Source organism: Strix uralensis, chromosome 4 (genome assembly GCF_047716275.1).
Source record: "Strix uralensis isolate ZFMK-TIS-50842 chromosome 4, bStrUra1, whole genome shotgun sequence".
In the NCBI taxonomy this organism is placed as follows: domain Eukaryota; kingdom Metazoa; phylum Chordata; class Aves; order Strigiformes; family Strigidae; genus Strix; species Strix uralensis.
Window position 1 is genome coordinate 19559835 of NC_133975.1, and position 16973 is coordinate 19576807.

The 16973-nt window shown below is 39.3% G+C and overlaps 1 protein-coding gene across 1 annotated transcript in view; it reads right to left on the reverse strand.

Annotated features, from left to right (window-relative positions):
- KCNIP4 (potassium voltage-gated channel interacting protein 4) overlaps positions 1 to 520 on the reverse strand; it is a 442570-nt gene extending 442050 nt beyond the window's left edge. The window contains exon 1 of the mRNA XM_074865888.1: positions 406 to 520. Coding sequence (XP_074721989.1) covers positions 406 to 466 — 61 coding nt within the window. The 5' untranslated portion in view covers positions 467 to 520. The remainder of the gene's footprint in view (positions 1 to 405) is intronic.
- Positions 521 to 16973: the final 16453 nt, after the last annotated feature.

Here is a 16973-nt window from a genome sequence, read left to right on the forward strand (position 1 = left end):
AAGCAGGGAGGTGTAAGCGGGACCGATCAAAATTACCTCCTGGGAGTTGGTAACTAGAGAGGACTTGCATGGTTCGCCCGGGAGGTTCGTGCCCAGCCCCGGGTCATTTCAGCGAAGGCAAAAGTACCAGTTAGGTCACAGCAGGCACCTTACGGCGGGCTTTGCAAAGCCTTGAAGGTTTCCTAGCCCGAGATCCCCGGCATTAAGCGTTTGCTTCCCGTCCCCATAGACACACGCACACACATTTGTCCAAGACAGCACCGATGCATTTACCCCATGCAGGCAGGCAGCTCCCCCCTCCCCGCCCCACACCAAGTTGCAAGACTCGCTGATTACAGGTGGGGGGCGAGACCCCTGAATAACTCAGAAGGAAAACCTCGCGCCCCCACGCTGCTCGCGTCCTACCGCCTGTGGAGCTGGCCTCCTCCAGCTGCGCCGAGATGCTCTCCACCCTCCGCACGTTCATGCTGGGAGGCGGGAGGCGCCCGGAGCCGCGGCGAGGCGGGACGCGGCGGGGGAGCGCGGCAGCACCGCCGCGCCGGGGCCGCGGGAGCCGGAGCGGAGCCGCGCCGGAGGGGAGCGGAGCGGAGCGGAGCGGAGCGGGGCCGGGCGCGGCGCGGCGGAGCGGGGCCCCGCCTCGGCGGCGGCACCTCCCCCGCCACCCGCGGCGGCGCGGGGCGGGCCGCGGGGCTCCGAGGCGCCCGCCGGCAGGGGCGCCACCTCCACCCCTTCCCCGCCGGGCGAGGGCGGGGGCGCAGTCCCGGCGCCCTGCCCTGCCCTGCCGGACTGCCCCCCGCAGCGGCGGGGCTGCAGGCCGCGCCCCGGGGGCTGCCCGCCGCCGCGGGGCTGAGCCGGCACCCGCGCCCCGCGCCGAGGCGGGAGCGGGGCAGCCGTGGGGAAAGCCCCGAGCCGGGGCCGGGCCGTGTCCCTGCCGTGCTCCGCGGCTGCACACAGGTGGTTCCCGCATCGCCTGCCAGGCAGCGGCTGCCGGGGCGCCGGCGGCGCGGAGCCCGTGCGCAGGGGAGCGACCCCCCTTCCCCCGCCCCGCCGCCCCAGAGCCCCGCTGGCGGGGCAGCGCAGCTGGGGCGCCGGGAGCGCTCCCCGAGCCCGAGGGCACCTTGTGGAATCGCTCGCCAGCGCGGCGAGCACCAGCACCAGCACGGCCCCCGGCTCGGACCTGAAAGAACGAGCCCGCAGTGTATCAAACCTTCTCCTTTTTTTTTTTTTACAAAACACTGTATTTGTTCAAATCGTGGTAAATTGTACTATAGGATATGAAATTCTCAGAAGCCACGTATGGAGCACATAAATAATACCAGACAAATTATTTAGTCAGGCACTTTGAACAGCTCTGGAGGATATTCATATAATTCCACTGAAACCAATAAGGTTCCACCCTGTGATAGATACCGGGACTGTTTTGGCTGTTGTGCTTAAAGAAAGAGGGAAGGGCATTTTAAGACACCTTCATAACTCCTCTAATTTATGAAGGCCTCCTGTGACATACCATTAGAAAATGCTTCCATTATGGCAGCTCTCCCAGTTCAATTTTATACAGATAACTTTTTAGTGTTCTTTACCATTTCTTTTATTCCTACATGAATAATGACTTGTTTTAGAAATCCCGGTTTTTCTTCTCTTTGTGTACATTCCAAAAAATGATAGTAATTTTTTTTCAAGGCACCTAAAGGTTATAGGCTTAGAGACCTAAAACCTTGAATACTATTTTTGATGTCTTATTTCACATTATTTCTTGAACCAGGTATTGTAAAGGCTCTTATGAGCTGAAAGACAAAGTAGCAATGCCTACAAAACACTGCCAAGTAATGCTTTAGGAAAGGACTTCTGTCTTCTTTTATTCATGGGACAAACTTATGCCTGTTTTCACTCCAAAATGATGGAATGATTGAAGGCTTGAATGGGCAGAGATACTACAGTGTAGTATAACACTGGCCAAGAACAACTCAATGTTTAGTAGCTTCTGCCAAGTGTTCTTTTTTGATGAAAATGCATTCGCTGCTGAAGGTTTAGGAAAGACTGTGAAGAGACAGGATTCAGAGTACTGTATCCGCTATATGCCCTCAAAAGATTTCACTTCTATAAGGTGAATCCCCAGGTAGCCAGGATATGGCTCTTCCTGATCAGAGAAATTCAAAGTAGTCAGAAGAAAAATCAGGATTTTGTTTAATTATCAGGATTTGAGGTTGCTTATTATCAAGAAGCTAACCTTACAGAAAAATGTAATTTATCATAATTTTGCAGGAGTCCTTGTTGTCACATATATATAGTTTTCAGAGTGAGGCAGTTCTGATTTATGGCCATCACTTCCCTTTGCTCTCTGCTCTACCTCAATGTTGTATCAGAACTCTGTGAGTTATGAAAACACTCTAAATATATGTGAGCAGCTGGTCATAACAGAGTGAACTAAGGCAGGCATGGTAGTAATACATCAAAAATACCTTTGCAGTTGCAGTTAACCTAGACATGCATCTTGTGTCTTAGAAAGAATTACAGGTATGCAGCACAGCCCAGAACATAAACTCCAGAAGTGTCTACCAAGTTTGTACAGATAAGGTAGCGTGTGTCACCTCCATGATCAATTGTGTCTGAGGCAAAGAAAAAAGAAAGTGACCCAAATAAACTGACTGTCTCCATAAATCTGCATGTTTCTCTCAAGCTCATCGTCTTTATTTTTCTGCTTGCTCTCTTTGTTTCCATCGACCTGCTCTTCATCTCCTGTTCTTTTTGATGGACCTTGCTTGAAATAATTTGATCAATTCCCTCTCCATACTTTTTCCTTTTTGTTCTCTCAGGTTTTAAATACTTCTTTTGGAAAACGCCATAGTCTTTCCCCAACTTTCTTTTGAACTTTTCCATTTCCTGGCTGTTTAGACCTATTAGTTTTCTCTTACTTTGTAGATACCTGTTTTCTTTTTTCACCATCACTGCCAGTGAGATCTAAATGTTAGCATATTATTTACCATTTACTTACAAATTAGGGGTGCATTACATAAAATGGAAGCCTATTTAAAAGTCAATGGAAAAATTCTCAGTTAATACAGACATATAAAATTTTCTGACTTCATAAGAACTATAGCAATAATAGAACTGTGCAGATTTTCAACCATTGAGCATCTGGTTTAATTTTATCTAACTCTAGATTATGACAATTATTGGCAGTAACTGACAGACATAAAGATTAAATATGTGTCATTTTGATGCTCTATGTAAAATAAAATATATGTCGGAATGTGGGGTTTTTTCAAATTTGCTTTAAAGGGCAAATTCTGTACTGTTTACCAAATCTGATTCAGTTTCTTCCAATTAACATGTCAAGCCCATGTATCTGCTCTATATAACATTTAGTAAAAATTGACTTTGACTGTGATTTCATCCCTTCTATATAATTACATTTCAACATGTAATTATATTTCTATGAATATAGAGTTTCATTCTAGTTTCTACTTTTCAAAATATATAACTCTGTCTTTTCTTTCTCATTTATTTCAAATATTTATTTTGGAGCTAAATGAAAATAATATCTTGAGCATATATTTAAAAGGTACATGTATGGCTGAAGATTTCTTCCAGTCACCTGTGATAAAATTTTAATTTATTATTCTTGAAATAGTTTATGTAGTTTCCATCTGATTTCTTTAATTAGAATCTGAACCAGCATATTTCTGTTAGCCTCAAATGTAAACTAATTGGAAAGATTTAACATAATTATGATTCAGTGTGTCCAAATCAAGCTCAGCTTTCCACAGTTGTCTAAAATATATAATATATAAAATTAAGTGTTAAATTGTGAAGCTAGACTAATGATCAAGGAGGCATCTTCATCCAAAAGAGAAAAAATAATTTTTGGTGAATAAAAATATTCATCATGATTTCTAGTGGTAACACCTTCCTATGAGGGAGGACCTGTTTTTTTCCTACCTATTTGTGTGGATGAGAAAAGGCTCAGACTCGGAAGGTGTATAACAATACCCAAAGATTAAGTTCTTTCAGTCTCTTCTGCTCCCCCACTGGTCTTGGGGCACGTGCAAAGGGCTAACACAGTAGTTCAGCTGCCCAAATTGTATTTGCACTAAGGAACTGAAAAATTTATGATTAAGCAGTTGAATAGAACAAATATAATCCAAAAAGATTCAGCATGACCATGTTACTTTCTAGGCCTCTAGAGAAGCCATTTATTTTTGCAGTGCTTCCTCTGCTGGAGAATGGCCCTCCAGGTGGGAGCTTTCTTGATTCCCGTAAGACTTTGTCATTAAGTTTATACTGTATGTCACTTACAATGTTTTTCACAAGAACAAAAAAAAAAACCCACTAAATCAGTCTGTCACTTACTTCTAGGACAAACATTCTTCCTCCTTTAAAAAGTAATAAAATTCCATTTTGCTAATTTTTATTCAGGCATGAGAAAGAAGATGTTCTTCACGCTACAATAAATTTCTAAGAGTACTTTTATTCTCAGAAGTGTATTTTATTTATTTTTAAGTCATACTGTGTAAAAATGTGTACTACAAAAACATTTTATGTGTACTCTAAATCACAAAACATTAACCATAATTTGGCCAAACTCAAATATTTAGTGTCTGTGACAAAACTACTTGATCCAAACCAGAAGTCTCCAACACCTTTGAAAGTCCTCTGGCACCACATTGTAGGGTGTGCATTGGGCGTCAGTGACAAGGCGTTGTTAGTGGGGGGGCTGCAGGGTGGCCTCTGGGAGGAGTGGCCAGGGCTGCCCTGTGCCAGACAGTTGATTCCAGACAGCTCTACAGCGGACCCACAGCAGGGCACAGCTGAGCCCATCAGCTGAGTTGGTGGTTCCTTGAGGAAAACATATTTAAGGAAGGGCACAAAATGCTGAGGAGAGGAGAATGAGGGAAGGAGTGCCAAGGTTGGAGGAGAAGGAGGTGCTCCATGGCAGAGCATGTACAGCCCCAAAGGGGCTGAGGCCCGTGGAGGACCCATGCTGGAGGACATACGCCATGAAAGGACTGTGGTGCACAGGTAAACCCATGGAGCAGTAGAAAGAAACCTCTACGCACCGACCCTGACCACCTGCGCTGCCCATCATCTCGCTGAGTGTAACCTGCCGTGTGAACAAGGAGGGGAAAGAAGTGTCTGGAGTGAATCTGAGCCTGGGAAAGGGTGAGGAAATGTGCTTTACTTAAGTGTTTAAATGTTTTTCTTCTTTATTTCCCAATACCCGTCAGTAATTAAGTATTTATGTTGACTGTCAATAAATTAAATTAAACTCTCCAAGTCCGTTTTGCCCATGACAATAACTGCTGAGTGATTTTTCTGTCTTTATTTTGACCCCAGAGTTTTCACCCTCTTGTTCTTCCCATTTTCTCCCCTGTTCCACTGAGCGTGGGGGTTAAGCAAGCAGGTGTGTGGGTGCTTGGCTGCCAGCTGGGCCTGACCCACCACAGGGTAGATATGGGAGAATTCAAAATACAAAATGAGACTGTAGGTGTACGAAAAGGTGTCACAGACTACTAACAAACTACATGTCTCTGAAACAGTGGAGCTTCAATATTAACACACAAAGAGAATATCAATGCTTTCAGTAAGAGTAATCTTGAATATTTTGATTTTTGTGCCTATTAAACCTTAACCTTAACCAGGACACTTCTTCAAAAGAACACTGTGCACTGTGTATTCTTATCCTTGCACAGAAATAAATAGCAAGAAACAATGAATACCAGCCCTGGAACCTGGCAAAATTGGCTGTTAGTATTACTATACCTTGTTACTAAAAAGGTGAGAGGAAAGCGTGAGAGCCTACTTTCCTTGAAACCCAATTTGTTTTTTTTAAATTAACATTTTGTAATAAGTTCTTTAGGGGTCAGAAGCAATCTGACTTACCATAATGAGTAAACAAGTCAGAATGTATATGTGGTAACTGAAAAGAGAATACAATCATTTAACAATCTTTCAATTTAAAAATTGTCTCCAGATGTAAATCAGCCAAGATATGGATTGACTTCTTTGTTGGGACTTTTAAAACAAAACTCGGGGAAGTAGGGGCCCACCCTTCACTCAGTGTCAATGGGAAACAAGTACTTAGTTCCTTCAGACCTAAAATCCAGCATGGTTTTTTTTCTGCTGTTAGATCTATGTTTGTTGGCTTCACTTCAGTGTGCTGCAGGTGACTGGAGTGGCTTGATTGTTGAGTGGCAGTATTTAGACAATTGAGTTTTGATTTGTGCAAGTCTTGTGGTTTTATATCTCATTTTAACTGTGATTCATGGTTTATAATAGCCACACTGCAGGTACTTTAGAAGAAAGTCATTACAAACTAATGCAAGGTTATATTTAAAAAAAAAATACATGTAATATTCAACACAACTTTGATATGCTGCTTAGAGACTTCCTTGGCATAATCTGTATCCCTTAATCTAAACTGCTGGCAAATTATTTGTTGTAATTATTACACTGTCACTGAAGTTATTTTATTAATAAACCAGAGTCAATATATGGTTTCGTATTTACAAACGTCATGTAAAATAATAGCACTGTAATTTTAAGCACTTCATTCTTAGCCTGGTGATCACAAAACATTTTAAAAATAAAAGCATACTGTGAGCAAATTCACCTGCCGCTGAAATGTAGCCAACTTCAGAGGACACACAGCTGAAAAACAGTGCATTAGTCAGGTGTAGGTTGAAGAAAAATATTGGCTAATTATACTGTAGCTAACCTATGTTCTTGGGGGAAAAATCTATAGTATTTTTATATAAAATAGATCATAGGCTGTAAGATCTTTTGTGAACTACCTGCTCGTAGTGATCTGTACTATGCTCAGAGAGACAGAAAAAAGAAAAACCTAAACAAAAAACACCAACAAAAACCCCTGAGCTGACCCTGGTGTAGGACAGTGCCCAGACTCAGCCAGTTTATGGCACCACGATTTCTCAACACCTTTTCTGGCAGTTTTACATTCAGCTGTATGTTGGCTTCTCATTGCTTTTCGTCCTTTCTCATCAGGGAATTCTGTACTCTGCTCCAGTAAACCCTTCTCCCACTCTGCTTCTCCATCTCCCTTCCCTCCATTTCCTTTTCCCTCTCTTATTTACCTCACACATCATTTCTCATGAAAAAATAACAGCAGAAAGGATAATGGCTTTTATGTTCAGCTAGTGGAGTTCGGAGAGCAGTAGTGCTCTGTACAGCCAATGACAGGATGTAACTGAATGCAGTGCTTCATATTCTCCATTTTTAAATCCACATCCACAGAGTCTCGAGATGATAGGGTTTTAAGAAAGAAAGTCTAGTGAGTCCTAGCTAACTCAAAAACCTGTTCATAGAATATCAAACAATCATTAATAATACAAAATTAACAAATTTCAGAATGTTTTAAAGCATTTTGGTTCCTACTCTATTTCCTCCATGGACTAAGATTACTAGATTTATGGCAATAATGATTCATTTATGGAAATATGGAAAGACAGTAATCTCATCTTTTGTTAGTGCATCTAAATACAGAGACATGAGGCCAAATTCTCTTTACAATGGCAATAATACTCTTTTTTGAATGAGCCCAATCTATATGGGAAGACTAAAAGAGTTTGTTCCTCCTCATACAAAAAAGTCCAAGAGGGGATATGGTTGCTATATAAATACATCAGACAGGTGAAAAACAGTGAGAGAAAAAAATCTATTTCAGCTAAAAGTCAATGCTGGCACCAGAACAAATGCTATAATCTATAATCTATAAATTTAGGTTGTATATTAAACAAAAGTTGCTAAGTATTAAAGAATTCAAGTACTGAAATGCCCTTCCAAAATGAATGAAAGGCAAAATAAATGTTTTAAGGCAAAGCTTGATAACTCTGTGAATTATGTGATGTGATGTCTATGATAACAGAGAGCTCTATGATCATAAATCATATATATGTTTTCCTTTCCTTAACAAGTAAAGCTCTTGAACATAACACCAAATTCACAATACAGCATGGGTCATAGGAAAAGGTCTACAATACTTACTGCAGAGCTTACATAACATAGTATATATGATAACAAGAGCCTCTACAATAAACTTTAATCCCTTTATATAATATCCTGAAAATTTACAGGACATGATAACAGTCTTTCAAATTAATATGGTTGCTCCAAGGAAGACAGTAAACAATTGTTCTTCATGGCCAATGGCAGTGTCACAGGAGAAAGAGACTTAGGTTGCAGCAAAGAAGTAGTTAAAATTTATGGGAAAATTTTTAACTTCTAAGGTAGTCAAATATTAGGATAGTTTTATGAAGAGGTAAGTGGAATCTTCGTCATTAAAGAGTTTGTTTTAGCTGCTGTAGAGATGGCCTGCTGAAGACAGTCTAGAGCTTTTGATCCTGTCACAGCACAGCATTACTCTAAACCTTGAGGTGTCTTATGTCCATATATATCTTTATGGTTGTATGTTTAAAAGAATAGTACTGATTTACGTGAAAAGGGAATTTGGCCAGCAATGGCCCTACTTTCTCACCTCTCCATCCCCATTTCCTCTACAGAACTAGAGCTCCTAAATTGTTCAGGTTTTACTCTAGGTCTCAGAGGTGTATTTCCTGATTATTTTTTAAGATGCTTTGTTTCTTAATTTGCATACCTAAGTATTCTGTTGTCATGGAAATCTCTTCTCTGAAGCCCTTGAAGACCAGCTCTCTTGCTTCAATTCTGTTTCAAATTTTATGCCTCAAATAATTTTAATTCTTACTCCAAGTTTTCTATATATTTTCTTGCCACATCTAAGTGACACAGTCTTACCATCTCTTGGACTAAAACCCTATCCTGTCCATCTGTAAGAATACAAATTTCCCTTCAAACAGGTGTACTAAGTCTAGTACAATGCCATTTGTTGACTAAAATGAATCCAGATTTTTAACTGTTTCACTGAAGAAGCATCCATATTGATAGATGTTTACCAACTCAACAAACGAACAAGAAATTATAAAAAAAAATATAGCTATAATGAAATTCAAATAAAATTGTTTGAATAATCACAGTATGAATGTCTTGTCTATGCAAAAAGATATAGCTATAATGAAATCCAAATAGAATTGTTTGAATAATCACAGTATGAATGTCTTGTCTATGCCTGTCTTTTTACACTGGTTGGAGGGAGTCTCAGAGTCTGTCCTGGAAGTTGAAATACTTGATTAAGGACAAAAATTATTCACATCAGCTTTCCTTTCATGTAAAAACTAACCTACCATTCTCTTACTTTTCACCAATTGCAGCCAAAGTAGGTTCAGGTGTCTTCAGTGATCACAGACAAAATTATTGAAGAGATTCAGGAAGGTCAAGTTAGGACTTTCCTGGCTAGTAATAACATTATTCTATTGGATATTATTGGAAGCTTGGAAATAAACAGCGTCTTTCACAGAAGAAACATATGTTTAACATGCCCGTAGGAAAAAGACAACTGTGTGAAGAAGCAGGCCACCAAACTAATAACCTTTAATTTCTGGAGAAACATTTTTTGATTTGATTCATACTGAGTTCATCATATGGTCAATGAAAGTTCTACATCAAAAAGAAATAATCTTGGTCTCTTGAGCATCAGACAAAAAGTGCACTTGCAGCTTAAAGTTCAAGAAGCTGCCAAGGTCAAACTTACAGCCAATGACCTACATCAGCCAAGGGCAAATATACATCCTTGATGAAAGATGCAGAAATATATCTACCTTACTGTCCAGTTGTTTCAGCAGTTAGCTGACCCAATGCCATCTTGATTTTTAGCCAAATTGCATTTATTTTTGCCACAGCTCTCGCAGAAAGAGAACAATGTAATCTTCTTTCATCACGAGTTAGAAACACGGATATAAAGCTGTGTGTTATCTGCATGCTGAAGCAGAACCTGATTGCTTATTTTTTTCAACAGCCTCCCATCTGTGCATATAACTTGATTAATTAATGACTGAAGTAGAGTATAAAGTAGTCACTGATCATATTTTTATTTATTATTAAATCTATAAGGCAGACTTTGGTCTCTTAACTGCTGTCATAAGCTTTCCCATCCACCCGATTTGATTCACCAGACTAGGCTAAAAGCCAGAATTCTCTCTCTTAATCACTTTGTTCCTTTACTGTAGAATTCTAACTGCTGCAGATCAAGTCAGTTCAATGGTAGTAGATACTGTTTCCATAATAAAAACAGAAAAACAAAACAAAAAATATAAGCACAGTGAAATTTGACTTAAGATTGTGGGTCTCTGGGTTCTAAAATTGAAGTTATTATCATGACAGGACACTGTGGAGAAATTATTGTACTTATGAATTTGTAGTTCTTAGTCTTCCTGTTTTAAACACTTTACCCCTCCATTATATATGTATTACAGGTTACTGTCAGTTTGTTTGCCCTATTGCATCAAATTCTTATTCAAATTACCCTTTCTGTCTTTCAAAGATTATATATGCATTTTATTTTTACATCTTTCCAAAGAGTATTAGGATCTTAAGAATAAAAAGGTAAATTCTCAAATATGCCATTCGTGCTCCAGTGAGCTCATTTGTAAACTAATGCTAAATGTCAAGTAACTAATACTACACATTAAGAGCTTAGTACTAAGCACTGCCATTCTGACCATCCAAACCCGTGAGGTTAATTCCTTCTTCCCATCAACAATGGATGGCATTGTCTGAAATACTGTAAGCCTGAAACTCATTTTTGTTTCCACTTGCACATCCTTAGTGTACACAGAAATCATATTTTCACACTGGTATGCTCTTATCAACAACTGTAACAGATAGAAACCTTCATTTTAAATAAAGACAAAATTGATCTGACTCTCAACGATGTTCCTGTAAGAAGAGTATCATGACCTTTATGATACAGTTTATGAGAATACTAGATGTGGCACTGCTTGCTGCTTTTGAGATTTGAGAGATGCAGTTCGTTAGCACCTATAAGTGTTTATATTTCAAAAAGACATGGAAAAGAGAAGCAATTACCAGGTCACAGGCTAGATTAATATGCAGGGGCATCCTAGTTATTCTTCACACAATGCTAAGCTCACTGAATTGCAGTTACAAGGTACAGATATAGGTGATGCTGAAGAAAATGGATTTATCGTGAAGAGTTAGCTTGGAAGATCCAGTAAAGGTAAACTTCACTTGCTGCTTCTCATTTTTGGGGGTCACTAGAAAGAAGCTTAGTAGGGACCATTCTCTATTAGGTAGATGATTTGGATCAGCTCCCCCAACTCCACATTCACTGTTTTTTTGACATAAAAATCAAACTTGATCCAAAATTGCCAGTTTTAACTCTTAGGCCTTCTTTGCTCTTGGAAATACAAGGGCTTGATTATCTAAGATTCACATGAGGTCTGTCTTTAGAGTAGTTACACAGAATAAGTACATCTTTGTTTTCCTACATGAGAATTTTGGGATTGGGGGGGAGATTGCACAGCAATGGGTTTGCTTTTGTGGATTTTATTTGCTCATTTGCTTACCTCTTCTATTTTCTTCCCACTTCTGCAATATAATTACTATTTAATTATTATAGAGGCAGAGTTTTAGAGTAAATTGTTTATTGAGTCCGTTGAGTGACCAAGTACTATCAACCTAGGCTAGTTCCAGCAAGATAAAGTGACATATAAACTCAAGAAATTCCAAGGATCCATGACAGTAATTCCCAGAGGTGACAGAGACCCTGGTAGGAGCAAGGGTTGTGAAGCCAGGAAACCATAGGAAAACTTAGGAAACCATAACTAGGAAGGGAATACAGCAATTTTCCAATTCTTGAAAGCATGTTCAAAGGTTATGTGAACAATATAATTAACCAATAAGTATTATTCAAGAAGAGTTAATTCTTCACCACTTTAAGCAGGTAGCACAAAAGCAGACAGCCTTAGCTACTGACAACTTTCCAACATTTTCACACCATACTATTCTGAGCTTTACAGGGAAGCCAACATGGAAAGGGAATCCCTACTTTCAGCTTCAGTCTGACTTTGAGGTATGTCATCAACAGAGGCAGACCACAAATACAGTTCACTTCTGTTGCACTTCCCTCACACTTAGGCTAAAACACTTTGGAGACCATTTCAGGCCTTTCACATTCTCTATATTCAGAGGAACCAGCAAAAAAAAAAACAGAAAGTGAGGGTCAAGGAGTATGCATAATGTTTTCCCAGCTCATACCAAGCAGTCCTTGGTAGGAATTGATCCACACAGCTAGGGCTACTGTAGAGTAGAGTGAAAATATTAACTAGTTTACTAGCATAAAAGTTAACATTGTTAACTTCCATGTTACTCCTTTTTCATATGAGCCTGAAGGCACATGATTAGTCACCACACTGACTTGTCACATCAGGTACCTCAGTTCTGTCACAAAAGTAACAAACAGTTTCTAGCAAAAGCAATTATTTCTCCATAAAGTAGACTTTGAGACTTGTTCTGACTATCACCCAACATAGCCTGTTTTAGGAGTGATGACCACATAGAGAAAATACTGCCACTCACTCGTTAGGGATGACCTGACCTAAACTACTGTGGTGGTGCAATCCTTACCCCCCCCCCCCGCCCCTCTTTGTTGGGCTGCTTGGTGCTAGGTGCGATTCCACCCACATCCCCCGAGCTATACACCAGTCTGTGGAGATAAGGACTGACAATGTTAACGAGCCTGGCTCCTGCCCCTCCTGATTGCTCGGAAATGGTTAAAATGGCCCATCAACTCCTAAGGGCCTGGCACACCTGTGCCTGGGATGTGGTCAAATGGGAACAATAACAGAGTCGCACATTAATCAAATTCTTTTGTAACTGCTGGAAGGCACCAGAAGGCATTTGACAAAAGTCAATTATCTTGGACCCTATAAATGGCGACCACCAGGGAGACCCTTTGAGCTCTCCTGGATCGCAGTGGGCCTGTGACCAGCATCTCCCCTGAGCTGGGACGCCTCTCAGGTACCAAACCCTTAAGGTGTCGTCTGCTCCAGACGGAAGGCCAGGGCGAAGTCCCCCGCTTGAGTCTCAATTATCGCCCGTTGAGGAATGCCAAGGCATTGTGAGTATTTGCTCTAAACTCGAGAGGGAAATTTTCTTTGAGCTAGCTTCTCTTTACTCTGTGTGTGTGTGTGTGGGTACGTACCCTTGCTTCTGTGTGTGTATGTCTGTTCTGTGTCCATTCTACTGAATCCAAACACCTTTGTTTCTGTATGTTTGTCCATTTTGTTATGTGCATGCATGTGTATATATGTATATATAGGTACCATTAAGTAAGTTAGTGTGAATCTTGTCATTTTAGAATCTGAATAAGTCGCTTTTCTTTCTTTTAGTATCTCTGAATTATTTTATAATAATAAATTGCTGTTAGTTATTAATAAACCTAGATTTCTTACTAAATATTACCGTGTCAATACTTTCATCCGCGACAACTACCTACTGCATATGACTTTTTTTTTTTTTTTTTTAATGGAGAGGGGTTATGACTGAATTGTTGAATCAGAAATGAAATTACAGGTTTGTATTCTTAAAAATCTGTTAGATCATTTAATCTTCTCAATCCTACTTTAACAGGAGAAACGGACAGTTTACAGAATAAATTACTTTTTAAATAGCATGTGTATACATGTTAGGGCACAAACTGTCAGACAAAATGGAATCAGAAATGGAGATGGGAAGCTGCTACCATGGCTAGAGCAAGTAAGGTCAGGAAATGGGGAAGAAACTGATTCCACAAAGTCAAAGGTCTATGCAACAAATATTGCCAGGAACTGTGCCAAAGTCTAGAAAAGTAAAGATTAGATGAGGAGATCAGAACAAGCACCGGGCAACAGAATTGAGCAAGTAGGACATAAATTTAGCTAGGAAACAAGTTCAATAAACAAATGCAACCTGGGTAATAGCCTTGAAAATCAGGCAAGTTTGTGGTAAACCAGCAATCAGGCTCACAAGCCCAGCTTCAGCTGCCAGGAATTATCAAGCCTTCATTCTCCCATGGCACTGACTGACTGGCAAAGATAAAAAGGGTGTCCAGCCACATGGATCCTGATACATTGACAAAGGTGATCAGCAAACCAGTAAAAGAGACCACAAGCTCATGTTGGCTATATAGCACCACACCTTTTAAAATTAAAAGACTACTTCAAATCATAACTTAAACTCTGCTATGGTGCCTACCCTGCCACTGTTACCTCAGCTGGCAATATGGCTATTGCAAGTCTTTCTGCACGGCACTATACTGTATTATATAGAGCTCAGACTACCATTTCTTGTGTTCTGAGTACTAAACCGTTAGAAAACAAGTATTCTAATGCCCAGAGGAAAACGAAGAATTCATGGATGTGAGGAAATGTCTATTTAACTCAGACACCTAACAAGAGAGACAACAATTTAAGCAGGTAATTCCTATATTAGGATTTATAATTCAAAACACCACCTTCTACCATAAATAATGATAAATAATGTGATAGGATGGAAGCAATATTTTATAAACTGGCATTATCACAAGTTCCTGATGTTTTATTCTATAACCTTTTTTTTATAGTATAGTATTCTAAAGTTCTTGTGTTTAACTATGTACAGTCTTCACATGGAAGTAGCACGCTTGGTATTACTGAGCTTTTTATGATAGCTGACTGATAGCTATGAAACTCTGCCAGTGACAGTGAAGAATGATAGAATATACGGGAAGTTTGTTTTTTTGTTTGTTTGAGGTCTTTTTACTCACATTCAGGGAGACCTGTTCTCAGTAGACTTTCGTGTTGTGATTACAACAGAGGAAACATGGAGCATCATCTGACATAGTACTCTCATTGGACTAAAGTCACCAAACCTGAAAATCACAAGGAAAATAGTCTAGACTGGGCAATGCCAAAAATACAATGATTGAAAAGAAGTGTATTTGCTAATACCATTCCCTGAAGTAAAGTAGTTAGTGTAAATTCCAAGGTTTTTACCCAAGTAGCAAATAATGCATGCATTTTCTTGCTCAGGAAACTTCTTCTAGTCCTTCAGTTGCTTCTAACCAGTTGATGACAGTCATCTACTAATTAGCCTTCTTCCAATGCCCAGCTTTAGCCAAACATTTCATAATTCAGCTGTATCTTAGGTGGCAGATGGTTGGCTGTATTTCACTAATCACTAAGAAATACAGTGATAAAATATTTCTTGAACAGAATTGATGACAAACTAGTAACTACACAAAAATAAACTTCTGGAGCAACCTGTACAACATCAGGTAGCTAGATTCATGACCTCGAGAAACAGTTTTAAAAAATCAGAAGGAACTCTAGCTCAAAGTAATTCCATCTCCAGAAGACTGCCAACATTTCAAAAACGTATGAGACAGACAACAGATCTTAAGAAATAGCATAAAATTTATTATTTGTTGTTTAGCAAGATCATCAAACATAAAAGCACAAGTGTCAGAATACTACTTGAGCGGGAAAGTTTTGATGTAGCCTCCTGAAGAGAAGACCTAATAGTGTCCGTCAATTACTGAGCCAGAGATCCACGCTACACTTTCTAGTCAGTTCAGAGAAGGCAATATGAAGTCTTTGAAAACTTATTTGATGCTAAAAGCAGATTCAGCCTTTGTTTCAAGATAAATCTCTGTGCCACAGAAACATACAGATTAAGCTAAATCCATGGACCACCACCATCCAGCAAGAAAAATCCTCATTACCATTGTATCTGATTACCTCTGAGAGTTAAAAAATAATCAGAAAATAAGCCATAAATTCAATATGAAAGGAGAAATTTTCTTTTAAACAGCTTCTTACTATGGGAATAAAGTCACTAACAGTTAATACAGTTAATAAAAATACAGGCATTATTGATTTTATAGTATGAAAGACATTCAGTGAAACTTGTTTTCTTCATACTAATCTTACAGGATCCAAGACTAACTACGCCTGTGGTTTTGTTTTTTTTAAAAAAGATATGCATTCAGATTTTTTTTTTAAGCTTTAAGTTGTATAGGACTGTCTCTGAAAAGTGAGCTAAAAAATTCCTTTGGTTTCAGTGCTCAAATGCTGTTTTAGGCATTTTACATGAAAAAGAAGCACAGATATTAAACGCAGCTCAGCTTCAGTGAGAGGCGATGTGTTGCCGTTAACTGCCTGCAACATGCTGATTCAAACTGAGAACTTCATTACAATTGTGCATTATCATGTATTTTTGAAGAAATTGAATTCTGGAATAGGTGTAAAAGTTTAACAAGCCATGAAGTCACATATACTGTAACACAGGGGATGCAGTAAAATCTCCATTTATGTCAGATGTATCAGTAATAGGTATTGGAATGACAAATTATTTTTAGGTCTAAATACATTAGGAAATTACATCTCTGGAACAGTAATACCCAGATTACCCAAATTATTGGTTTTTTCCCTCTGAATATTAGTTTTCACCTGAATTACTATCAAAATATTTTTATTAATGTATCAGAAGTAAACAGATATCTTGCTTGTACACCTTACTAATTAAGTCCTCTACTTTCTAAAGGATCATCTAACAGTACTACAGTTTGAATCTGGACTCATGTACAAATTTCTTCAGTGAACCCTGACAAATCTTACCTCCTGTGTTTCCTTATCTGTAAAATGAAGATAGTTTGAGTGCAAGTTGAGTGCAAGCAGAAAAAGACCTCTAAATTCTTACTGGAATATTGTTGTGTACACACAAGGCACCAATAACCAACTTCCTTCTCCATGAATGAGCTAGAACCCTTTACCTAACTTCAGGTGTGACTATCTGCCAAGATATGCAAGGTATGCAAATTTCAAATGCAAGTGCAGGTACACAGGTGTCATTTGCAGCTCTGCTCATGAAATAAATAATCTGTATTATGCCCCTGCTTCAAGGATTTAGACTATATTTTTAATGCAACAAATACGCTCTTTAAAGTTGCACTATAGTATTTAGAATGGAGTGAAATTAAGATGTTAAATTGAATGTTCTATTCTGTAGGCATATTTGTATAGGCTAGTATGCATTAGTTAGTGTATTTTTATTAGATTTATAAG